The following is a 26,219-nucleotide window of genomic DNA, read 5'->3' as shown; positions in this document are numbered from 1 at the left end:
GGCAGCTATAGGAATAGAAGTGGAGTCTAGGTATAGTAAAGTAGCCATGCGCTACACAATGAAACCACCTATAGCGCCACCTGGTGGAAAACAACTGAGTTAGCATTTTTATCTCAAACTGAATAGAGAAAAAAAAGGGAATTACAAAGTTGCAGGGCATCATCAATTCAATACGATTCGACACCTAGGTGGTTTAATTGCGTAGCGCATGGCTACTATACCTAGAAACCACTTCTATGCCTATAGCTGCTGCCATTCTCAAGTTAATGGCTGTGGACACGCTGTATATCATCTAGACCCCATGAAGATAAGATTTAAGAAGGCTTTATAAGCAGCCTCTCCTACAAAGTTGCCAGCATGGAGGGCAGAAAGGAGAGTACATCTTGGTTCCATGGAATCACATAGTTTATATCAGTCCTTAGACAGTATGATACGGCGTGCCGTGGGGCGAACCCATGGCAAGGGTGACAAAAGGGCCACGTACGAGTTTTCTTAGCACCAGGTTAGAATGATTCCATCTCTCACCAAAATTACAACAGCCACCACTTGCATATTGCCATAAGGTGCTGCTTATTCTTCATCAGTGCTTCCTATTTCGTAAGGACGTTTACAATGCTCTTTATCGGCCATTGTCCAACAGACCACTGTGACAGTTTTTACATCTAATCACTAAAGCATAGTTCTGGGGATCCACAGTAGGAGATGGAGGCAGCCCTGCAGCTGAAGAAAGGCTTCTGTGTTTTTTAGTGGTTGAATAAATCGACTGTTTTTACAGGTGGCTGTCTCAGTCTTCTTCTTGTGGCTTATATTTTGTGACAATGGATCAGGTTTTCAGATGTAGGCTTTTCTTGCTGCCCTTCTTATGGTGTTTCTGTGGCTGCAAGTTTTATGGGTTCTTTGGTTGCTTCAGTTTACATATTTCTGTAAGCTTCATATTAAATCATTACAATATACAGTGCCTACAAGTAGTATTCAACTCCCAGCAGATTTAGCAGGTTTACACATTCGGAATGAACTGGGCGTTGTGACATTTGGACTGTAGATCAGCCTGGAAGTGTGAAATGCACTGCAGCAAAAAAGAATGTTGGTTTTTTTTGTTTTGTTTTTTTTTTTAAATTGTGAAAAGTTTATTCAGAGGGTCATCTATTATTCAACCCCTCAAACCACCAGAATTCTGTTTGGTTCCCCTAAAGTATTAAGAAGTATTTCAGGCACAAAGAACAATGAACTTCACATGTTTGGATTAATTATCTCTTTTTCCAGCCTTTTCTGACTAATTAAGACCCTCCCCAAACTTGTGAACAGCACTCATACTTGGTCAACATGGGAAAGACAAAGGAGCATTCCAAGGCCATCAGAGACAAGATCGTGGAGGGTCACAAGGCTGACAAGGGGTACAAAACCCTTTCCAAGGAGTTGGGCCTACCTGTCTCCACTGTTGGGAGCATCATCCGGAAGTGGAAGGCTTATGGAACTACTGTTAGCCTTCCACGGCCTGGACAGCCTTTGAAAGTTTCCACCCGTGCCGAGGCCAGGCTTGTCCGAAGAGTCAAGGCTTAACCCAAGGACAACAAGGAAGGATCTTCGGGAAGATCTCATGGCAGTGGGGACATTGGTTTCAGTCAATACCATAAGTAACGTACTCCACCGCAATGGTCTCCGTTCCAGACAAGCCCGTAAGGTACCTTTACTTTCAAAGCGTCATGTCAAGGCTCGTCTACAATTTGCTCATGATCACTTGGAGGACTCTGAGACAGACTGGTTCAAGGTTCTCTGGTCTGATGAGACCAAGATCGAGATCTTTGGTGCCAACCACACGTGACGTTTGGAGACTGGATGGCACTGCATACGACCCCAAGAATACCATCCCTACAGTCAAGCATGGTGGTGGCAGCATCATGCTGTGGGGCTGTTTCTCAGCCAAGGGGCCTGGCCATCTGGTCCGCATCCATGGGAAGATGGATAGCACGGCCTACCTGGAGATTTTGGCCAAGAACCTCCACTCCTCCATCAAGGATCTTAAGATGGGTCGTCATTTCATCTTCCAACAAGACAACGACCCAAAGCACACAGCCAAGAAAACCAAGGCCTGGTTCAAGAGGGAAAAAATCAAGGTGTTGCAGTGGCCTAGTCAGTCTCCTGACCTTACCCCAATTGAAAATTTGTGGAAGGAGCTCAAGATTAAAGTCCACATGAGACACCCAAAGAACCTAGATAACTTGGAGAAGATCTGCATGGAGGAGTGGGCCAAGATAACTCCAGAGACCTGTGCCGGCCTGATCAGGTCTTATAAAAGACGATTATTAGCTGTAATTGCAAACAAGGGTTATTCCACAAAATATTAAACCTAGGGGTTGAATAATAATTGACCCACACTTTTATGTTGAAAATGTATTAAAATTTAACTGAGCAACATAACTTGTTGGTTTGTAAGATTTATGCATCTGTTAATAAATCCTGCTCTTGTTTGAAGTTTGCAGGCTCTAACTTATTTGCATGTTATCAAACCTGCTAAATCTGCAGGGGGTTGAAGACTACTTGTAGGCACTGTACATTGAAAAGCATCTTGTGATACACAATCTTTACCTCCTTAGATACCATCTGCATAACATGAAAGGCTTTTGCTTTTTGGCCAAAAAGAATGTGCACCTTCCTTAATTGTGATTTTGGCCAGGCACTTCATTGATAAGTAGAATAACACTGGAATGATGCACTTTGAGTTTAAGGTATAGAAGGAATGTGACAGTGCATGCCAAACTCTTAGTTGGGGTCCTTCACTTTCATAAAGAACTTCCCATTAAGCTATCTTGCATGCATGCTTTCATTATTCCTCAGCATTTATCAAGAGGGTTGCAGGAGAACATATTCTAGATGTTGCATATTTTTTTGTTTTGTAGATCGGTAACTGTAAAATGTATGTTATTGCAACACAAATTCTTGTTAGGATTTGCAGTGATTTTTTACAAATATGGAGTTTATTGCAGATCTTCATAGGGCTGTAGTAGAGGAAGAATACATAGTTGTTGGGATCTTGGCTGTTAGAAAGCAGCCATGATAAAGGTCCCTTGATTCTTCTATGTCACACTGCAAAGTGAAGCATTATCTACATGAGCTGTACTCCCAAACCCTATGCCCAGGACCTATGTATCATAATACTGTAAAATCGTATTTAACAATATCTCTGTTGTATAATGTATGGAAATGTAAAGTAATGCCTATTTTTTTTTTCTTTCTTACAGGAGTCTATATCTGACTTCCATGGTTCTGCCTATGGTTAGAACAGTTGATGATCACACTACAGGGAGCATCTCAGGAGAGGCCTAAGAACATACCTTACAATGTACAATCTCTTTAATCTCAGGTTTTCCTATTTAAAAAAACACAAAGCTGTCGTCTACTCCAAACCTGAAACTACTGGGATGACAGCATTGAAATCACCGTTGTCAGAGGCAGGCACAAGGAAAAACAATGCTGCTATACAGTGTTAGGAACCCACCAAAGACCTACCTTATCTTCTTGGACGCTTGGGAGATTGATATTGGGGAAATGAGATATTGGAGTATTCACACATGAATATAGACGCAATGAGTAGTTAGTTATAGGTTATGAATAGCCATAAAATAGATTTTCAGTAGCCGAAAAAAGCCACAAATTTCTGCCAACCAGCACCTTTTCGTGACACAAACCAAGTTTTACATATGAATGGCAGATCTCTGACAAAAGTTCATCCACCATGTTGGATTATTTTTGGCTATTGTTGTAGTGGAAATGTTTATGAAAAACAACCAAGCTGCATCCCATTAGATCAGCTCAGCAAGGCAGATATCCGTCAGTGATTTGTTGGTTTCCTTATGCCATTCTTCTCCTAGATAATAACATTTACAGACCAAATAAGAACAAACGGTTGTTCAGAACACGGCCGTCTGAAATCCATTTATATGGCTAGGTTTAGGCTTTAACTGAGACAGTTTTGGGTTTTGGTGGAGTGCAAAATTAATTTTTAATGTTGTAACATAATTCTTACTAATTTTTTTGTGAATGTTTTATATGGATGGGGAAATAAAATATATTCTACTCGTTGAGGAGTAATATTGTAACTTGTGGGAAAATCTAAGATTACAATTTTCTCTGCATTCTCAGGTGTGATACATTTTTATTACTCAACTGGTGATTATCTAGTGCTAGAAATGATACATTCATAATTTCTTGGGAGGCTTCTTATTATTAAAAAGACTTTAGTTATGGCATAAATGCCATATTTTCTGAACTTCAGATATTCACTACAGACGAAAAGTTTGGACACACCTTCTCATCTCTAGAACAACTGTTAAGAGGAGACTTTGTGCAGCAGGCCTTCATGGTAAAATAGCTGCCAGGAAACCACTGCTAAGGACAGGCAACAAGCAGAAGAGACTTGTTTGGGCTAAAGAACACAAGGAATGGACATTAGACCAGTGGAAATCTGTGCTTTGGTCTGATGAGTCCAAATTTGAGATCTTTGGATCCAACCACCGTGTCTTTGTAGAAAAGGTGAACGGATAGGCTCTACATGGCTGGTTCCCACTGTGAAGCATGGAGGAGGAGGTGTGATGGTGTGGGGGTGCTTTGCTGGTGACACTGTTGGGGATTTATTCAAAATTGAAGGCATACAGAACCAGCATGGCTACCACAGCATCTTCCAGCGGTGTGGTATTCCATCTGGTTTGCGTTTAGTTGAACCATAATTTATTTTTCAACAGGACAATGACCCCAAACACACCTCCAGGCTGTGTAAGGGCTATTTGACGAAGAAGGAGAGCTACGCCAGATGACCTGGTCTCCACAGTCACCAGACCTGAACCCATTCAAGATGGTTTGGGGTGAGCTTGACCGCAGAGTGAAGGAAAAAGGGCCAACAAGTGCTAAGCATCTCTGGGAACTCCTTCAAGACTGTTGGAAAACCATTTCCGGTAACTACCTCTGGAAGCTCATCAAGAGAATGCCAAGAGTGTGCAAAGTAGTAATGAAAGCAAAAGGTGGCTACTTTGAAGAACCTAGAATAGAAGACATATTTTCAGTTGTTCACACTTTAAGTATTTCATTCCACATGTTTTAATTCATAGTTTTTATGCCTTCAATGTGAATCTACAATTTTTAGAGTCATGAAAATAAAGAAAACTCTTTGAGGAGGTGTGTCAAAGCTTTTGGTCTGTACTGTATGATGCTGCTATTTTGGTCCAATTAGTCCAGTTGTCATTGCCCAGAACAGCAGTTAACAGTGAATATTACCACATTTCATATGAGGTTCATTGGAATGTGGCTGATAGTAGACATCCATCCTATAGAAAGCGAGCCTGTCAGGATATTTGGTGTAACCAAACAGAATACATGGGTGTGCTGGACATGACATCAGACGTTCATGCATACCGACCCCAAAGCGATGTGCTGCATTGTATAGAAAACCTGGTTAGAACATCCTTGTAAATGAGCCTCCATTGATGAAACCCAACATACTTCCCAGCTCATCTGCATAAACTTTCTGACCAGGTCTTTTCAATCTGTATTCCGTCTAATTATCCTAGCTGTCTTGACAAATTCCATTTTAAGTTATGGGCAATAACCCAAAAACGTTGACTTGGTCTTGAGCTCTTGAAGGACTACTGTCCATATATATGAAGCAAATAAAATCTCAAGGGAAGTCTCACATGCATCACAGAGGTCATAAAATGGTAACACTGGAACGTGCTGTGCCCTGAACAATATCCACTTAAAGGATGTGTACTCAGAAATATATTCTTTTACTGTTTGATCACACAATAACACATTTTGAGTTATCAACTTCAGTCTAAACAATAACCTATTTAAATGGGTTGGCCCCTTTCTCTATTTAATGCAGCCAACCAGCACTTCTGTCAATAAAATGACTGCTGATGGAGGAACATGTGACCAGAACAGTCCATCAGTGTCCTCCAATAGAAAAGCAGCATTCCCCTGCGAGATGATTTTACAGTTGGAGGAGGCTGATGGATTGGTCTGGTCACATGATCCTCCACTAGCAGCTATTTAATGGACAGAAGTGCAGTCTGTGAGGAAAGCTGTATTAACAAAAAAAAGTGTCTAACCCCTGCAATATTAAAAAGGTATTCTCAAGTTATTTCCTACACATGGCATAAGGGATCATTTCAGAATCACTGAGGTCTGACCGCTAGAAGCCCCACCAATTTTTGAAGATCTCCATGTGAATGGAGCAGAGGTCGATCAATCCCTCTGCCACTCCAGGTCGATCAATCCCTCTGCCACTCCAGGTCGATCAATCCCTCTGCCACTCCAGGTCGATCAATCCCTCTGCCACTCCAGGTCGATCAATCCCTCTGCCACTCCAGGTCGATTAATCCCTCTGCCACTCCAGGTCGATCAATCCCTCTGCCACTCCAGTCATTCTCTTGTGAGTGGCAAAGACCAGCTGGATTAACTCTGGCAGTCCCATTCAAAATTAATGAAGCAGCAGCGTACATGTTCAAATATTGCTTCATTTGCATAGGTGCTTGAATTCTCAGGATTGGTAGGGATCCCAGTGATTTGGAAGTTTTTCAATATCCTGCTCCACACAGGGGCTGCTATATTACATTAAAATAGATGCTAGCTAAAAGCAGTCATCAGTGCTCCTGCTGATTATTGCTACTATCCTCTTAAATGCAGCTGGCAATCACTGACCGCAGCATTTATGCATTGCTATTTGGCCCAAGCATCTATCTTGGTGCCCCTTCCCAGTGACACAATTGAAGGCAGCTGTTGGTATGGTATGACAGCTAGGGGCCTGCCATGTTTTTTCTCCTGTGACATCATACTAGACACTGATTTTTATTATATACAGCAATACTGTGGGAATGCTGTATATAGTACAAATGGTCAACGGTTCAAGTTTCTTAACAATAGTAAAAATACAGTGAAAATTAAAAAAAAACACTTGTTGAAAAAAATGTTAAGTATATAAAACATATCCAAATTTGACCTGGTCTTGAGCTCCAAGCATTGACATGGCTGTGATTGACTCTTGCACGATGTGACCTGACCTGTATAAATGCTGGATCACAGGTGGCGCTGCCATTCTACTCTGAACCTGATGCAGTGTTCATAACAGAGCCTAGTGCAGAGCACCCTAAGAATGTAATGATCTGCTATGCACTCTCTCTCTTCTCTACTGTCCACTTTTTTGGGTTGCAAAGAATGGGAGCATCAAATAGGGGGACGTGGTGATAGTGTAACTGCTGCAGGGAGAAGACTTAGTCCATATGCGCCTGTTAAGCGTACAAATGAAATCCCTTGCTCTGGTGCGCACACGTGTAATTTCATTGCCCGAGTACCATTGGACAATTGGTCAAACCACAACAAGTAGTGTTTTAGATTGGATGGCTGAGCGTACCTCCAGTTTCTTCACTTTGTTTTCCACCAATTCCCCTGCTGAAAGAGCAGTTTGCACCTGCAGCCCATATGGATCTGTTTTCCACCTCATCCCCTTGCAAATCAGCCAAGCAGTCTGAGCCCCAAGTCATGTAGCTGTCACTTCTAGAGATGAGCGAGCCTCCAGAGGGTCGAGTTCGGTTCGGCGAGCCATTCGACGAACCTCTTGAACCCCATTGAAAACAATGGGAGGCAAACACAAACACATAAAAACACAAATATACACATACAGTTAATAAACATTGCCATAACACTTACCTGTCCCCGCGACGCGTCCTGCACTCTGTCTTCCCCCGCTTTTTCTTCCGATAATCGCTGCGTCCTCCCGGTAACCAGCACTGATGATAGGACCTATCGTGACGTCAAAATTGCATGTGACCAGTCACGTGTCTATTATCTCATTGGCTACAGACTGGTCACATGGCTATGACGTCATGCTAGGTCCTGTCAGTGCATCTCTCTGGTACGCGGTGCTCGTTTGAGCATGTCGTGTACCGGCGAAATGCTCTGGTACATGGTTGACTCCCCATTCCTGCATGTGGACGCTCTTTACAGAGTCAGCCACATACAGGGACTAGCTGTCACAGCCGGTAAATAGCGGCATCGGGAATCACGTGATCGGACCACCGTTGCTATGGTAACCAGTCTGTCAGCGGTGACGTCACCGCTTACAACCGGCAGCCTCTGCTCACTCCTTGAGTGATTAGACTGCACGGGAGCAGCAGCGTCTTCCTCCCATGCAGTGCTGTCTGATGTAGCAGAGCTGCATGTGTTGAAGGAGAAAGAAGACACATGAGCAGGATCGTGGAGGGATAAGAGGGAGTAATAAACATGGAGTCTCTAAGTGTGTCTGTGTATTTATTTCTATTAGGCTATGTGCCCAAGCTTCGGAAAATGTGCGGATTTTGCCGTGGATTTCTCGCGGAAAAGCCGCGGATTTTCCAGAAATCTGCAGCACAGCTACTCCCCAGCCATTTCTATGGCATTTGGGAAATGCTGTGCCCACGCTGCGGATTTTTCCGCAGCGGAAATCGTGCGGATTTCCGTGCGGAAAAATCTGCAGCATGTCAATTATTGTTGCGGATTTCTCCGCAGGGTCCCATATACTTACCTGCCTCACCGGAGTCACTTTCTCCGTCCGGTGTACAGGAGCGCGGTGAATCCAGGTACAGGAAGGAAGAGGTGGGCGGAGCCTGCACGAGCTCCGGTCATGTGACAGCCGGAGCTAGTTCAGGCCCGCCCACCTTCTTCTGAAAACGCTGAGTGACCGGCTGCCGGAAAGCGAGGTGCTGCATGATGGAGGTAAGTATGAACTCCCCCGATCACTGCAGCACTTGTTCTGCATTGAGGATGCAGTGCCGAAGCCATGGCACTGTATCCTCAATGCAGAATGCCCGCACCATATCCGCACGACATTCTGCAGCATGGAAACAGACAAAAGTTGTGGTGATGTTTCCTGGGAACACCTGCGGAATGTCTTGCGAATATATCCGCAGGACACTGTCCCCGTGGGCACATAGCCTTAAAGTATTTTTTTCTCTGTGTGGTCTTTTTTTTAACCCTTTATTGGAGATTCTTAATGGCCGGGTCAAACTTGCCTGACATAAGAATCTCTGGCTTAATACTATCTAGTAAAACAAAGCTAGTATTAACTCATTATTACCCAGCAAGCCACCGTCACTAGGGCAGCTGGAAGAGCTGGATACAGTGCCAGATGATGGCGCTTCTATGAAAGCGCCATTTTCTGGGGCAGCTGCGGACTGCAATTCGCAGCAGAGGCGCCCAGAAAGCTCGGGCTAACCTGTGCTGCGGATTCCAATCCCCAGCTGCCTAGTTGTACCTGGCTGGACACAAAAACGGGGTGAAGCCTACGTCGTTTTTTTGTTTTTTTTTTAAAATTATTTCATGAAATTCATGAAATAATTTAAAAAAAGAGCTTCTTTATATTTTTAGTTCCCAGCCGGGTACAAATAGGCAGCTGGGGGTTGGGGGCAGCTGTACCTGCCTGCTGTACCTGGCTAGCATACAAAAATATGGCGAAGCTCACGTCATATTTTTTTGTAGCTTTTTGGCAAAAAAATAAAAAATGCTTCCCTGGATTTTCCATTGCCAGTGAAGGTAACACCAAGCAGTGGGGGTTGGCAGCCAGTAGCTGCTTGGATTACCCTTGGCTAGCAATACAAAAAATGCAGCGGGAGCCCATATATATATTTTTTTATTATTTATTTAAATAACTAAAAAAAAAATGGGCTTCCCTGTATTTTGATTGCCTGACATCACAGTGCTGTAAAAATAAATCATTAAAAAAAATGACGTAGCGCTCCACGGTATTTTTGATTCTCAGCGCAGATAAAGCAGACAGCTACGGGTTGCCACCCCCATCTGCCTAGCGTTACCTTGGCTGGCAATCAAAATACAGGGAAGCCCATTCATTTTTTTTATTTAACAAAATTAAAAAAAAAAAAAAAAAGACGTGGGGTCCCCCCATTTTTGATAGCCAGCTAGGGTAAAGCAGGCGGCTGTAGCCTGAAAACCACAGCTGGCAGCTTTACCGTGGTTGGTGATCCAATGTGGAGGTCACCCCAGGCTCTTTTTTTATAATTATTTTATAAATATTAATTACAAAAAAAAAGTAGGGTCCCCCCCAAATTGGATCACCAGCCAAGGTAAAGCGGACCGCTGTGGTCTGGTATTCTCAGGGTGGGAAGGTCCATAGTTATTGGCACTTCACAGCCTAAAAATAGCAGGCCGCAGACGCCCCAGAAGTGGCGCATCCACTAGATGCGCTAATCCTGGCGCTTCACCCCAGCTTATTCCGTGCCCTGGTGCGTTGGCAAACTGGGTAATAAATGGGGTTGATACTAACTGTAAGGTCACCTGACATCAAGCCCAGCAGTTTGTGATGTCATGGCATCTATCAGATACCCGACATCACAAACTGTCAGTACTAACAAAACAAATAGACAAAAAAAAATGTATTTGAAAAAACACTCCCCAAAAACATTCCCTCTTTCACCAATTTATTGTAAGGAAAAAAAAAATAAGGGGGTCCCACGACGACTCTGGACCGTCTAGAATATGGGGGGACACGCTCAGGGAACGTATCCCCCATTTTCTAGGAGTACAGACCCTCCATATGAGGAGTGTGGGTGCAATGAATGCACCCACTCTCCCCGGGTCCACAGCAGCAGAGTCCATGTGGTAACTGTTGCTACCAAAGCTGCAGTGCCCCTGCTCATGAGGTAAGGGCATGCCTAATCAGGAGAACTATTCTACATTTCCAAATATTGGTATTTGCTGATATTATTGCTATTCCACCTACTATATTTTGGGGATAGGATCTTGGAGATGGAATACCCCTTTAAGTCCAGTTATCCTGCTGAATGAATACTAAACAGAGCTCGCTATTTAGACATGTTTTCTTGTGGCGTATAACGGACTCTCATGTTTTGGTAGTAGTTCAGCAGTGCAACTATAAAATCAAATACCTCCATTTGGAAATGTAGTATTGCTCTCCTGATTTAACTATGTTCCTTACCTCATGAGCAGGGCATTGCAGTAGCTTACAGATGCATGGTTACCGCCACTCACTGTGTCTGAACACAGGAAGCTGAGCTGACAGCCGCTCTGTGCATGCGGCAGCGTCTATTGTGAAGGAGGGGGCCGCAGGGGATCAACGCTGCACAGGTACCGAGGTACCGTGGAACACTGGTGGTGTTATAGGGGGTGACCTGGCAGGGCTTGGGGAGGAGTTTTCTGTCGCATGTGTCATAGCACATGCGACAGAAATCAGAGTAGGGTGAATGCGGCCGGCGCGCTGCTGTGCGCGCGGCCATCTTGGATTTCCAGGAGGGGGTCGGGGGGGGAGGGCACTTAGGTGACAGCGGAGGACCTGGAGAAGATTTATCTCCCATCTGACATGTTTGTTCATGCCAGATGGGAGCTAAATAATTTTTTACTGGCGCTGTCATTTACTGTAACGTGATCATCGGTATACGGTGTATACCTGTGATCACGTGAGCAGGGACCGGAAAAACCGGCCTGAATCATGATCTCCAGGGTCTCAGCTATCCCCTAAAACCCCGGAGAATTTCTGACGCTGGGGGGCGCTATTCACTTATTTCTGCCTGCTGTTTATAAACGGCAGATCAGAATAAGGCTACATTTACACGACCGATCCGTATTTGCGGTCCACAAAAAACGGTCCGTTTTTTTCACGGGTGCATCCGTGCGGCATCCGTTTCCGTTCTGTATATGGTCCGTATGTAATCTGTTTGTCATCCGTGTGCCTTCCGTTTTTTTGCGTACAAAAAAACTGAAGGAGGGTAAATGCATAAATTTACCCGGGATCCATAGCTTCATCCTACATGAGGCGGTCACATGTTCACTCCAGTGCCATTTTCTACTGCTTTTCACAGCGTAGAGCGCTCTGGTGATTTTCCTGTGCTTGTACACTTCATATCAGTCTTTTCTGTCATTATAATGGCAGAAAGACACATAATGTTCCACTCTCCTGCATTTTGTAATTTTGCACCCTTTGGTGCCTTTCATGTGGCACTAAGGGGTGCTTAGCCTTGTATTTAGCAAAAATAAATTTAAAAAAAAAAATAATGTGGCGTTCCCCCCATTTTTGATAGCCAGCTAGGGTAAAGCGGATGGCTGCAGCCTGCAGACCACAGCTGGCAGCTTCACCTTGGCTGGTAATCCAAAACTGAGGGCACCCCACACTGTTATTTTAAATTAAATAAATAAAACACGTGGGGGTCCCCCCAAAATTGGATCACCAGCCAAAGTAAAGCAGACAGCTGGGGTCTGATATTCTCAGACTAGGGAGGTCCATGGTTATTGGACTCTCCCCAGCCTAAAAATAGCAGGCCGCAGCCGCCCCAGAAGTGGCACATCCATTAGATGCGCCAATCCTGGTGTTTCGCTCCAGCTCATCCCGTGCCCTGGTGTGGTGGCAAACTGGGTAATATATGGGGTTAATACCAAATGTATAATCTCACCTGGCATCAAGCCCTGGGGTTCGTGATGTCAGGCGTCTATCAGATACCCGACATCACCAACCCAGTCAGTAATAAAAAAAAAAAAATAGACGACAAACACATTTTTATTTGAAAAAAACACTCAACGCATTCCCTCTTTCACCAATTTATTAGAAAGAAAAACAAATCCAGGTCTGGTGTAATCCAAGGGGTTCCTATGACGATCCATACCATAGTCAATGTCCCAGTCAATGAAGAACAGAATGTTCCATATTGGCTTGGAGAGCATTGCAGTGACCTGAGCTAACATCAATAGGTCAGCCCAGGTCACTGCAGGGCATGACAAGTGCTGCTGTCAGGAGGATAGCGAGGCACAATACCTGCGGTGATCGCTGCACTACTGATAGCAGAGCTGTTACTGAGTTCAATGACCGCCGCCTTCACAACCAAGTATCGCAGGAGCCAGTGACGTCACCATTAGTGACAGTCTCGGGTCAGCAGCTAGAGCAGATGTGACAAGCGGCGGCCATGGAGGACAGTGACAGTGCTGACGTCGGGAGGGCAGGACTTCATCACCGCAGGTAAGGCTAGGTTCACATTTCCGTTATTTGCATCAGTCACATGCGTTGCTTGACGCTTGTGACTGATGCGTTGTACAACGGATGACAAGAATAGAATTCATTGTCGGACTCCGTTGTAAAAGAGAGAACGATCAGCTGATCGCTCTCATTAGCCGGCCGGCTTTTGAGAACGAACAGATGATCTCCCGGCGGCCGTGTAATGAGAGCGATCAGCTGATCGCTCACAGCAGTCGGCCGCCGAGAATGTGTGCGGCGTGCAGGGTGGGTGGGGCCATGTGTGCGGGCGGCGGAGTGTGAGGTGGGTGGAGCCGAGCGGGGCCATGTGTGCGGGTGGGGTGGGTGGAGCCGAGCGGGGCCATGTGTGTGGGTGGCGGAGTGCGGGGTGGGTGGAGCCAAGCGGGGCCATGTGTGCGGGCGGTGGAGTGCGGGGTGGGTGGAGCCGAGCGGGGCCATGTGTGCGGGCGGCGGAGTGCGAGGTGGGTGGAGCCGAGCGGGGCCATGTGGCGCTGAGGACGTCAGTGCTGGGGACTGCATGGCTGGGGACAGGTGAGTGAGTGTGTGTGTGTACATGCTGAGTGCAGGAGGGGGCGGAGCTGAGCGAGGAAGTGTCGCCCCCCCTGCACACGTAGCCAGGGTAAATATCGGGTTACTAAGCAAAGCGCTTTTCTTGGATACCCGATATTTATCTTGGTTACCAGCTTACCGCAGGCTGCCACCGATGGCTCCCTGCACACTGTAGCTGTAAAAAGCCCCGCTTTTGGTGATTGAACCGTTCTCGAACGTAACTCGAACTTTTAGCAAAAAGCTCGAGTTCGATCTCGAGCACCCCGCAAAATCACTCGAACATGAAATTGGCGAACCTCGAAGATTGCTCAACTCTAGTCACTTCTGCTTTTTGATGACTGCTTGCTGAGGTTTTGTGGACCGTCTACCTGGCCCTGCCCCAGAAGTGGAAGTGATTGAGTACACTGATGTCCAGCCACTTGTGCTTGAGGATGAGTACATGGCTAGTGCACATGATCAGCGTACCATCACAGTACACCTCTGATGATGAAACTCAGGTGCCAACTGCTGTGGTTTTCTGTCGAGTGCAGACTGGTGGGGAATGGGTTGAAAATGAAGTGGGGGATTATGAGGTGCCAGATCCCACCCATGTGGTGTAAAGGTTATCTGAGTGATGTGCACAGCTCAGAGGAAGAGGAGGTGATCACACTGCCCCAGCTGCACATAAAGAGGGAGCAGGGTGTAAAAACACAATGGCTACTGTCCATGGCACCAATGAGCTGAGCACACGAAAGTCAGCTCAAAGGAGCTTCTTGGCATGGCATTTCTTCAAGCAATGTGCTGACAAGAGACAGGCGCTTTACACTCTGCCGTCAGAGCCTGAAGCGAGGCATTAATGTTCTTAACCTGAGCACCATGTGTATGACACGTTTTCTGAATGCAAAGCATGAGCTGCAGTGGAGTACACCCCTCAAAAACCAGGAAAGATCTGATGCTCCTCCTACTACCTCTTCTGCTGCAGTCTCAGCCTTTTCCTCCCCCTCCCGAACAACAGGGCCACCTGGCTCCCCGCACAGAGAGGATGTGACAGCACTACCACCAGCAGTGTCACCGAGCATCTCCACACTGCCCCATGGAAGCTTTCAGCTGTCTATCCCCAAACACTGAAAAGAAAAAGGAAGTACCCAACTACCCGCCACCCTGAATGACAGCATTTCAAAGGCCAGGAATTTTGAAATGCTGCCATCCAAGCTGGTGGAGACAGACACTTTTAAAAAAACAAACTTATGGCAGTGGCTGTCCCACAGTACATGGTTTTCAGCCCTCACTACTTTTCTTAAGCGGGCCATCCATGCCCTGCACAAACATGTTGCAGACAAAATTAGGTGTACACTGTGTAGCGCTGTCAGCGGCAAGATCCACATAACAACCAATACGTGGACCTTTAAGCACAGGCAGGAACGTTATAGCTACCTAACTGCCCACTGGGTAAATGTAGTGGCGACTGGGTATTAGGCGGAAGGCGTTTTGGTGCATGTCTGACCACCACCAAGGATTGCTGGACATTTCTCTGTCTGTGTTGCCTCCTCCTAACCAGCTTCCTCCACCACCTCCTCATCCAGTCAACATAACACCTGCACCACCAACTTCAGCACAGCAAGGGGGAAACGACTGCTGACTGTTCTAAAACTCATCTGTTTGGGTGAAAAATCCCACGACACGCAGGAGCTGTGGATGGGAATCAGACTGATGACTGGTTGGGGCCGCTGAACCTCAATCCTGGCCTGTTGGTGTGTGATGACAGGCAAAATATCATAGCAGCTCTAGGCCAAGCCGGTTTGACGCACATCCCTTACCTGGTGCATGTGCTGAATTTGGTGGTACAGAGCTTCCTGAAAAATTACCCCAAGATGTGAGAGCTGCTGCAGAACACGCGGGCCGTCAGTGCACTATTTCGGCATTTTCACCCTGCTGCACTCGCCTGTTTGCACTGCAGCATTACTTCTGCCTCCTCAATCACTGCCTTAGGGTTCGGTTTCACTTGCGTTTTGCACGGACAAGTGCAATCCGATAAAACATAGGATTGCTCTCACTCTAGTGCAACGCAATGGGGCAGTATCCATCTGCGATTGATTTCTCATGTCATAGTGGAATGAATTGCAACATGCTAAATTTGGCAGCGAGTCTCGGCTCACACCCCCATACAAGTCTATGGGAGTGTGTGAAACATTGCACTACACTCACATGTAATACGACTGCAGGACGATGTAAGCAGAGACAGACAGCGGAGGAGATGGGGAGAAAGTGCTCCCTCCCTCTTCTCCGCACCTGTGATGCACTGCAAGTTTGGACTATGCCCCCTAACCACACCCATTTGCAGTGAGGGACATTCAGCAGATGCCCAGGACTGTTTATTCATTCATAGGCCGGGTACACATATCCGGCTTTTCGCCGGTTTAACAGATGCAGCGCAAGCCACTACAGTGTATACCGTACACTGGCAGCGCAACAAGCGCCGGTCACATGCTGTCATGTGACCGGTGCATGTGACCAGGAAGTTGCGGCGCTGCCACTGTAGTGTATCATACTGTACTGACGTGCGCCATATCCATCAAACCGGCAAAAAGCCGGATATGTGTTCCCGGCCGTAGTCATAGAAGCCAGAACTTTCTCATCTTTATGTAGCTTCACTATATGATGACATATAGCTTTTTTGTTTTCTGCAGGTGTCTGCACCAAACTACACAATAACAATATTCTCTGGTTATTGCATCTTTGCTTCCTTTTTCTATGCCTTTTCCTCATTATTTCATGCGTTTTTGGTGCAGATGTGAAGCCGCGTTTTTAAGTTTATTTTTATAGTACAGAAAAGCTTTGATTTTGCACTTAAAAAAGTAACTGCAGTTCTTCCATGGATTTTTTTTTTTTTAAGCGCCACATAGAAGTCTCTAGAGAAAGCAAAACAAAACCGCAGAGTTCAGCAGCGTTAAGACGTGCAGTGTACGCAGTTTTCTGGAAATAACATCCACGTTGTTTGGACAGTTAAACAGCAGAATTTCTATTAAAAAAAAAAAGCAGTAGAAACAATACATTTACACTACACGTGAACATGCACTACATATCCAAGCAAAGTATGAAATCTCCATCTTTGGTGCATCTAAAAACGCTGCTGAACTGTGCGTTTTTGGTGCTTTTTTTCTCTATAGGCTGCTATGTTGAGCCAGAAAAAAATGCAAGCAAAAAAAATGCTGTTGTATTTTTAAAGGGAATGTATCGCGTTTTTTTATTTTTGTATTAAAAATAGTGATTATGAAATCAAGTATTTTTAATACAAAATGAAAATCGCAGCTTATTTAGCTTTATTTAATTCTAATTTTACTGGAGGCACTGGGGGCCATGCTGGATTTGCTGTGTGTGTAACGACAATTACTCACTCCTTTATGGCAGCCCCTGTGCATAGAGAACAGTGGTCGGGATCCGACCCCATTCACTAACATTACAGCGGGCGTCTGCTGTGACCTGGACGCGCCCCCTGGGCTGTCCAGATCACAGCAGAGGGAGGAGATCAGCACCATCATTGTGGAGCTCACAGCGTATGCTGTTTGCTCCACTATACCCCTGTCAACCGCCGGTATATGTGAGTACGGGCTGCCTCCCCTCCCCCCGTTACCGTCTCTGATGAGACCCTCTCCCCAGCCCCCGCTGCTGCCCGCCGCTGCTGTGTGTGTGTGTGTGTGTGTGTGCGTGTGTGCGTGCGCGCGCCACTGCATGTGAGTACCGCCGCTGCTACCGCTGATACTGTCTGCACGGATGTGTATCTAATCCTCTCCTGTGTGATACTGTCTGCATGGCTGTGTATCTAATCCGATCCTTTGTGATACTGTCTGCATGGCTGTGTATCTAATCCTATCCTGTGTGATACTGTCTGCACGGCTGTGTATTTAATCCTCTCCTGTGTGATACTGTCTGCACGACTGTGTATTTAATCCTCTCCTGTATGATACTGTCTGCACGGCTGTGTATCTAATCCTTTCCTGTGTGATACTGTCTGCACAGCTGTGTATCTAATCCTATCTGCACGGCTGTGTATCTAATCCTCTCCTCTGTGATTCTGTCTTCTGAGCCGTGTATCTAATCCTATCCTGTGTGATACTGTCTGCACGGCTGTGTATCTAATCCTCTCCTGTGTGATACTGTCTGCTGAGCCGTGTATCTAATCCTATCCTGTATGATACTGTCTGCACGGCCGTGTATCTATGGGTGCCGTCACACTTTATCGACGCTCCAGCGATCCCACCAGCGATCTGACCTAGTCAGCATCGCTGGTGCGTTGCTACATGGTCGCTGGTGAGCTGTCAATCAGGCAGATCTCACCAGCGACCAGCCCCCAGCCAGCAGCGACGTGTGGAGGCGATGCTGCGCTTGGTAAATAAGGTAAATATCGGGTAACCAAGCACTTGGTTACCCGATATTTACCTTGGTTACCAGCGCACACCGCTTAGCGCTGGCTCCCTGCACTCGTAGCCAGAGTACACATCGGGTTAATAAGCAAACGCTTTGCTTATTTGCCCGATGTGTACTCCAGCTACGTGTGCAGGTAGCAGGGAGCCGGCACTGGCAGCCTGAGAGCGGAGGACGCTAGTAACCAAGGAAAATATCAGGTAACCAAGCAAAGGGCTTCGCTTGGTTACCCGATATTTACCTTGGTTACAGCTTACCGCAGGCTGCCAGAAGCAGACTCCCTGCTCCCTGCTCATTCAGATCGTTGCTCTCTCACTGTCAAACACAGCGATGTGTGCTTCACAGCGGGAGAGCAACGTCCAAAAAATGAACCAGAGCAGTGAGTAACGAGCAGCGATTTCACAGCAGGGGCCAGATCGCTGCTCAGTGTCACACACAGCGAGATCGCTAATGAGGTCACTGGTGTGTCACAAAAACCGGGACTCAGCAGCGATCTCGCTAGCGATCTCGCTATATGAGAAGTACCCCTAATCCTCTCCTGTGTGATACTGTCTACTGAGTTGTGTATCTAATCCTATTCTGTGTGATACTGTCTGCACATCTGTGTATCTAATCCTATCCTGTGATACTGTCTGCTGAGCTGTGTATCTAATCCTATATTGTGTGATACTGTCTGCTGAGCCGTGTATCTAATCCAATCCTGTGTGATAATCCTGCTGTCCTTGGTGACACTTTAGACATTTCTGGTCACCAACAAAATGGCTGTGCACTATGTCCCTACATGTCATTCTCTGTTATCTGTTGTAAACACTCAGATTAGGAGGGGGGAGGTGACATCACACACAGGAGAGCAGACTCCGCCCACTTTACTGCAGCTGTAATGTGAGCTTTTTATACAGTGGGATTTCTGTAGGATTTCAGAAGCTGCTCCCCCTAGTGTTTAACAGTGGAAAATATTAAACTTTCTCTAATTTTTTTTTTTATATTTTGCTCAATGAAAAAAAAATAATATTTAAACAAAACATTAAAATATTACTTTACATTTTTACAGTTAATGAATTTTTTTTTTTTTTTCTGACGATACATTCCCTTTAAACACAGAATCAAAGCTTTTCTGTAACATTAAAATGCATTAAACCCACATTCACATCTGCACCAAACATATTAAATATCAGGGAAAATGCATAAAAAATGCAGCAAATATGCAATAATCAGACAAGATTGTTATTGCCTTGTGTGGTGCAGACATGAAGTAAAACTGCAGCATTTTCGATACGTGTGAACACGGCCTCAGCATTACATTTTATTACATTTTTTTTATGGGTTTAATAGAGAAAAATAGACAATCACACCATGTTTTTCCGATCAGCATGAAGAATGTGGTCGATGAGTTGTGCATGTGGTTAAGATTACAGGAGTAGCAAATATGTCCATGTTATTTGATGATTTATGATGTGTATAATTTATTTTATTTTTTTTAAAAGGGCATTAAAATGACAATATTCTATTTTTTAGTGATTTTATAAGAAGAAAAAAAATCTCTTATTCTCCCTCTAGAATCCAGGGCATAGAGATGCACTGCTCTGTACAATAGATCTCTAATCCAGGTCTATCTCCCCGTGGAGGCTGCAATGCAGCTTCAAGTATACAAAATTCTCTCTGGGACACTATCAGAGTCTATCAGAGGCTGGACTCACACGAGCGTATGCATTCCGATGCGAGAGCAACGGATGCGATATGCTAATGACCCCGGCTCAGGCACTGCTGAAGAGTGGACTGCAGGCCACACCATGCTCTCCCCTCATTACCCGTCCACCGAGTCCCGATATCCCCACTATACATTCTCAGTATACAGATAGCAAGGAATACATTTGTGGACAATGATGCCATTGGCTCCATCTTCCAACAATCAGCATGTGACAGCAGAAGTGATGACGTCACATCATCGCATGTGCTGTGTGGAGGGTCAGTACACTGGAGCAGGGTATGTGGTATTTTTCCATGTGTATGGAATGTCTGCGTGTATTTGGATGTTAGATATAACAATTTTGCCATAATAAATATAACACTGAGGAGGTCACTCAATGGGACCCCCTAGGGCAGTCATGGCGAACCTTTTACAGGCCGAGTGCCCAAACTGTAGCCCTAAACCCAATTTTTTTCCGAAGTGCCAACCAATCCTATTATGTAAATAATTGATTGTAACCTTACCTTTGCCGTCTTCTCTTCAGCAGGGGGCATCACGCTCATGCATGCTTACCACACATTGGAGCTGAGCCCCTGCCCTTTCCAGACACAGCAGTTGGATTGATCTTTCTGGAAAAAAATTGCAGCATATTAGACAGAGATTTTAGCCTGGAATGCAATCAGATGTCACCCTGTAATCCACATCTACATTTCAAAGTCTGAACATCTTGAAATCCCATAAAGACGTACGAGTGGCTCCCCTCCCCATCATTGTGTAGTTCTGTCCCCCTTCCTCGGCCACTTCCTGGTAAACATGTCCCCCATCCTGATATATATTTCCTACATTCTGGTATATTTGTCCCCATAACGGACCCATCCTGGTAAATGTCCTCCATCCTGGTAAATGTTACCCATTCTGGCATGTTCCCCCATGCTGGTAAATGTACCCCATCCTGACATATTGCCCATCCTTGTAAATGTTCCCCCATCCCGGCATATACCCCATTCCTGGTAAATATTCCCAATCCTGGTTAATTTACCCCATCCAGGTAAATGTACCCCTTCCTGGTAAATGTACCCTATCGTGACATGTTTCCTCCATCCTGGCATGCATGTTTCCTCCATCCTGGCATGCATGTTTCCTCCATCCTGGCATGCATGTTTCCTCCATCCTGGCATGTATGTTTCCCCCATCCTGGCATGCATGTTTCCTCCATCCTGGCATGTATTTTTCCCCATCCTGCCATGCATGTTTCCCCATCCTGCCATGCATGTTTCCCCATCCTGGCATGCATGTTTCCCCCCCCCATCCTGGCATGCATGTTTCCCCCCCCATCCTGGCATGCATGTTTCCCCCCCATCCTGGCATGCATGTTTCCCCCCCATCCTGGCATGCATGTTTCCCCCCCATCCTGGCATTCATGTTTCCCCCCCATCCTGGCATGCATGTCCCCGCCCCCCATGCTGGTATGTGCGTTCTCCCACCCCATGCTGGCATGTGCATTCCCCCACCCCACGCTGGCATGTGCGTTCCCCCACCCCACGTTGCCATGTGCGTTCCCCCACCCCACGCTGCCATGTGCGTTCCCCCACCCCACCCTGCCATGTGCGTTCCCCCACCCCACGCTGCCATGTGCATTCCCCCTCTCCCACCCCACGCTGCCATGTGCATTCCCCCACCCCACGCTGCCATGTGCGTTCCCCCACCCCCACCCCACGCTGCCATGTGCGTTCCCCCTCTCTCACCCCACGCTGCCATGTGCGTTCCCCCTCTCCCACCCCACGCTGCCATGTGCGTTCCCCCTCTCCCACCTCATGCTGCCATGTGCGTTCCCCCACCCCACGCTGCTATGTGCGTTCCCCCTCTCCCACCCTGCCATGTGCGTTCCCCCTCTCCCACCCTGCCATGTGCGTTCCCCCTCTCCCACCCTGCCATGTGCGTTCCCCCTCTCCCACCCCACGCTGCCATGTGCGTTCCCCCACCCCACGCTGCCATGTGCGTTCCCCCACCCCACGCTGCCATGTGCGTTCCCCCACCCCACGCTGCCATGTGCGTTCCCCCTCTCCCACCCCACGCTGCCATGTGCGTTCCCCCTCTCCCATCCCACGCTGGCATGTGCGCTCCCCCTCTCCCACCCCACGCTGGTATGTGTGTTCCCCCTCTACCACCCCATGCTGCCATGTGCGTTCCCACTCTCCCACCCCACGCTGCCATGTGCGTTCCCACTCTCCCACCCCACGCTGCCATGTGCGTTCCCCCACCCCATGCTGGCGCTGCCGCACACGAGTTATAAAAAAAAAAAAAAAAAAGCAACACACAACTTACCTTCCTGCACCCGCTCCACCGCTGCACGCTGCTCAGTTCCCACGCGGCCAGCAGACGGCGCTGGCGCCGCTCTCTGACGCTCCTCCGTCTCCTAGGCAACACACCTGCAGCCTGGGGGAGGAGTAGTGTCAGAGCAGAGGAGAAATGTCTCCTCCGCTCCAACACAGATTTGATCTGCCGGCGCGACTGCACTAGCAGACCAAAACTGCAGAATCGGGCGACAGCACGCGTGCCAACAGAATGGGCTCAGCGGGCCCCTGGTGGCACGCGTGCCATAGGTTCGCCATCACTGCCCTAGGGCAAAAGCCTACACCAAAAGGCATGCACAATAGGAGGACAAAGGAGATAAGGCAAGAAAGTACGTATGAAAAATTGCATTTTAATAGATAAAATCACATAATATCATATGGTACAAAAGACACAAAATTAGGACAAGTCTAACGTTAATGTGGGAGTATATGAAGTGGTTAAAGTGTGGGCAACCAATTGCCTCACAACCAGCCAATGTGTATGACAGGAGTGAAAATCTATAATGCCATCATATCAAGATTGTAACAGGGTGGTGGCCCGGTGGAGAATAGGAAGGAGGAGAGAGTATACCATGAGTCTAAATTCATTAATTTAGAAGACAAAGTGTCAAAGTATATTTCTCCATACGGACACACCACCACAGCAGTAAGGGTTAACTCAGGCGCTGCAGGGACACCCAGGCTAGGACAAAATGAGGGTACCGCATCCCAGCATACGTATGCACACTAAATTCATCCCAGCATGGGTGGCCCAGCAGGCAGGAAGAGTCAACCTATGGATGGCAAAACGGATAACAGTACCTGAGTTGTATAATAGGGCTGGTTGTAGAGGCAAGGAGACTCCTTGACAGCTGTTTCGCCGCGTTGCTTTATCAAAAGGAGGTACAAGTACAGCGTGTATGCCCAGGTTTTATAAGGGGTAAGTAAGGTGTACACAATCAACCCGACTGCGATGGTTGTACTGCGCATGCGCCGGCGCCGGAGTACGGAGGGCAACAGGGAACAAAAAGCCTGCTGTGTACGGCGCACGCGCAGGACCACGGGACGCGTCACCATGGTACCCGGGCGCGCGCACCAGTCAGGCTCGCTCCCAGCAGCCGCCCGCAGTCAGTACGCCGGAGGACGCGCTGCATCACAGGTGACGGTAAAGAGCATGTACTGGTGGTCATACAGTTATATATATCACAAAAAGTATAATGTAATAGAAATTCCAATTGCAGGACCAGCATTTTCACAATGGGGCCGATGTGCGGTTGAAAGGTATTCTTGTCCCAAAAAGGAGGGGATAAAAAGAACCTGAAGAAAATAAAAATGAAAATAAATAAATAACAAATAAGAAAAAATATAGGACATACACCATTAAAATAAAGGCCCACCACAGACCACCTGTTAGTAACTATATATGACCTGCGTCACACACTATATATATGGCGCAGGGGACCCGAGAGAAGAAAGGAGGGAGAGAAGTTTGTAAGGACATGGAATATGAAAACCCCATTCTACAGTCTGTATGATGGACAACAGACAAAGGTGGAGAGGTACAAGGATTGGCATCATAAGAATGGAGCATAACTGACCATTTTGTTTAAACCGAAGGGCACGAGGGTGTTCAGGGAGACAATCCACCTAGACTCCCGCTGTGCGAGGATCTTACGCAGATTGCCGCCCCGGACACCCCCGTGAATAGCATCAATGCCCCTAATCTGTAGGGATTTGGGGCTGAAGTTATGGACAGCTCTAAAATGGCGAGGCAATGTTTTCAACAATGTGGTATCCTCCACTGAAGCAGCCCCAAGAATGTCTCTCACGTGCTCCCTGACCCTAATGCGGAGCTCACGAGACGTGAGCCCAACATAGATCAGGGAGCACGAACATGTAGCATAGTAAACCACGTGTGTGGTACTGCACGTAATATATTCGTTAATGGAGAACACCTTTTTACCATCCGAAGAGGAAAAAGTAGGTGCCCTAATGATGTTACCACATGCGGCACAATGGCCACATGGAAACCAACCCCGGAGGGGACCCCTAGATCCAAAAAAGTTTTGTCTAGGGGGAATGTAATGGCTCCTGACGAGAAGATCCCCCAGGTTCTTCGCCCGTCTAGCCGTCATGAGGGGTCTCTTTGGAAGCACTCCGGCCAAGGTAGGCTCGGTAAAAAGTACCGGCCAGTGCTTCTCAAAGATTCCCCTCATCGTGTCCCACTCATGATTATATGTCCCAATAAACTGGATCTCACTGTCCATGGTTGGCCGCCGTTGTTTATATTGGAGAAGATGTTCCCTGAGGGTATGCTTTGCACGTAAGTAACCTTTTTTAATGCATCTGTTGCTATACCCCCTCGCTCTAAACCTGCACAGGAGATCGGACGACTAGGTTTCAAAGGTGGAAGAGGTGGAGCAGATCCGCTTCATCATCAAGAACTGTCCGGTCGGGATGGCGCGTATGGTTGACATGGTATGACCCGAGGATGTGTGTAGGAGGGCATTCACCGACGTGTCCTTGCGGAAGACGTCGGTCTGAATGCCCCCCAACGCATCCACATAAATACTAATATCCAAAAAGTCCAGCTGCGTTTTACTGGATCTATATGTCAATTTGATGTTAAGAGAGTTGGAATTGAGGTCATCCATGAACTGGTCGAGCTGCCCTACCGTGCCCTGCCAAATAATAAAAAACATCATCAATATAGCGGAGCCAGCACTGCACATGGGAGCCCCCCACAGCGCCACCGTCCCCAAACACCAACCTCTCCCAGAAACCCAGAAAGAGGTTGGCGAAGGAAGGCGCGCAGGAAGCACCCATGGCAGTGCCGCGCCACTGAAGACAATTATATATTTGGATGTCTATATGGAATTCATACATGGCAATATGGGGGGCTCCTAGTGTATACAGTGGCATGCAAACGTTTGGCAACCCCGAGTAAAAATTACTTTTATTGTTAACAGTTAAACAAGCTGAAGATCAAATGATCTCTAAAAAGCCATAAAAAGTTAATGACGGCACATTTCCTTTCTATTTTGGTCAAAAAGAAATTCCATCTTTTCCATTTTTAATTTAACAAAAAAGGAAAATGGGCCAATGCAAAAGTTTGGCTGGAGACCCTCATTACAGCTCCAGCATAAGCCACTCACACTGATCTGTCTGGAGCGGAGCTGTACGGGGAGACCCTCATTACAGCTCCAGCATAAGCCCCTAACACTGACCAGTCTGGAGCGGAGCTGTACGTGGAGACCCTCATTACAGCTCCAGCATAAGCCCCTAACACTGACCAGTCTGGAGCGGAGCTGTACGGGGAAACCCTCATTACAGCTCCAGCATAAGCCCCTAACACTGACCAGTCTGAAATGGAGCTGTACGTGGAGACCCTCATTACAGCCCCAGCATAAGCCCCTAACACTGACCAGTCTTGAGCAGAGCTGTACGGGGAAACCCTCATTACAGCTCCAGCATAAGCCAGTAACACTGACCAGTCTGGAGCGGAGCTGTACATGGAGACTCTCATTACTGCTCCATTCTAGTCCCCTCACACTGATCTGTCTGGAGTGGTGCTGTACGGGGAGACCATCATTACAGCTCCTTTCTAGGCCCCTCACACTCATCTGTCTGGAGCGAAGCTGTACGTGGAAACCCTCATTACAGCTCCAGCATAAGCCCTTAACACTGACCAGTCTGGAGCGGAGCTGTATGGGGAAACCCTCATTACAGCTCCAGCATAAACCCTCACACTGATCTATCTGGAGCGGAGCTGTATGTGCAGATCCTCATTACAGCTCCAGCATAAGCCCCTAACACTGACCAGTCTTGAGCGGAGCAGTACGTGGAGACCCTCATTACAGCTCCAGCATAAGCCCCTCACACTGACCAGTCTGGAGCGGAGCTGTACGGGGAAACCCTCATTACAGCTCCAGCAAAAGCCCCTAACACTGACCAGTCTTGACCCTGGAATTGTAGATTCCGGCCAGAATTTAGCACACACTTCCCTTTTCAATTCCCCCTTATCCGTTAATAACCACTCAGACACCAATTTATCTTTGGATAATTTTGGCCATAGCAGCCATTTATTAAACAAATATATAACATGTAGAAAATTGCATTATGGTAAGGTCCTTGAAGCTAAAACCCTGGTGATTCCCATAACCAAAACATAGAACCAAATTGCTCCCAGCCGTTACCCACACTGGCTCAGGAGCACCAAACAGTGAGG

At 46.9% G+C, this 26,219-nt stretch overlaps 1 protein-coding gene across 2 annotated transcripts in view; it reads left to right on the top strand.

The window, feature by feature from the left end:
* LOC142311113 (uncharacterized) overlaps positions 1 to 5,131 on the top strand; it is a 60,753-nt gene extending 55,622 nt beyond the window's left edge. For both annotated transcript variants that reach the window (XM_075349231.1, XM_075349230.1), the window contains exon 7: positions 3,240 to 5,131. In XM_075349231.1, the coding sequence (XP_075205346.1) occupies positions 3,240 to 3,324 (85 nt within the window). In that variant the 3' untranslated portion in view covers positions 3,325 to 5,131. The remainder of the gene's footprint in view (positions 1 to 3,239) is intronic.
* Positions 5,132 to 26,219: the final 21,088 nt, after the last annotated feature.

Source organism: Anomaloglossus baeobatrachus, chromosome 5, assembly GCF_048569485.1.
Source record: "Anomaloglossus baeobatrachus isolate aAnoBae1 chromosome 5, aAnoBae1.hap1, whole genome shotgun sequence".
In the NCBI taxonomy this organism is placed as follows: Eukaryota; Metazoa; Chordata; class Amphibia; order Anura; family Aromobatidae; genus Anomaloglossus; species Anomaloglossus baeobatrachus.
The sequence above is the reverse complement of the archived record's forward strand: the minus strand, read 5'-3'. Positions and strand labels throughout refer to the sequence as shown.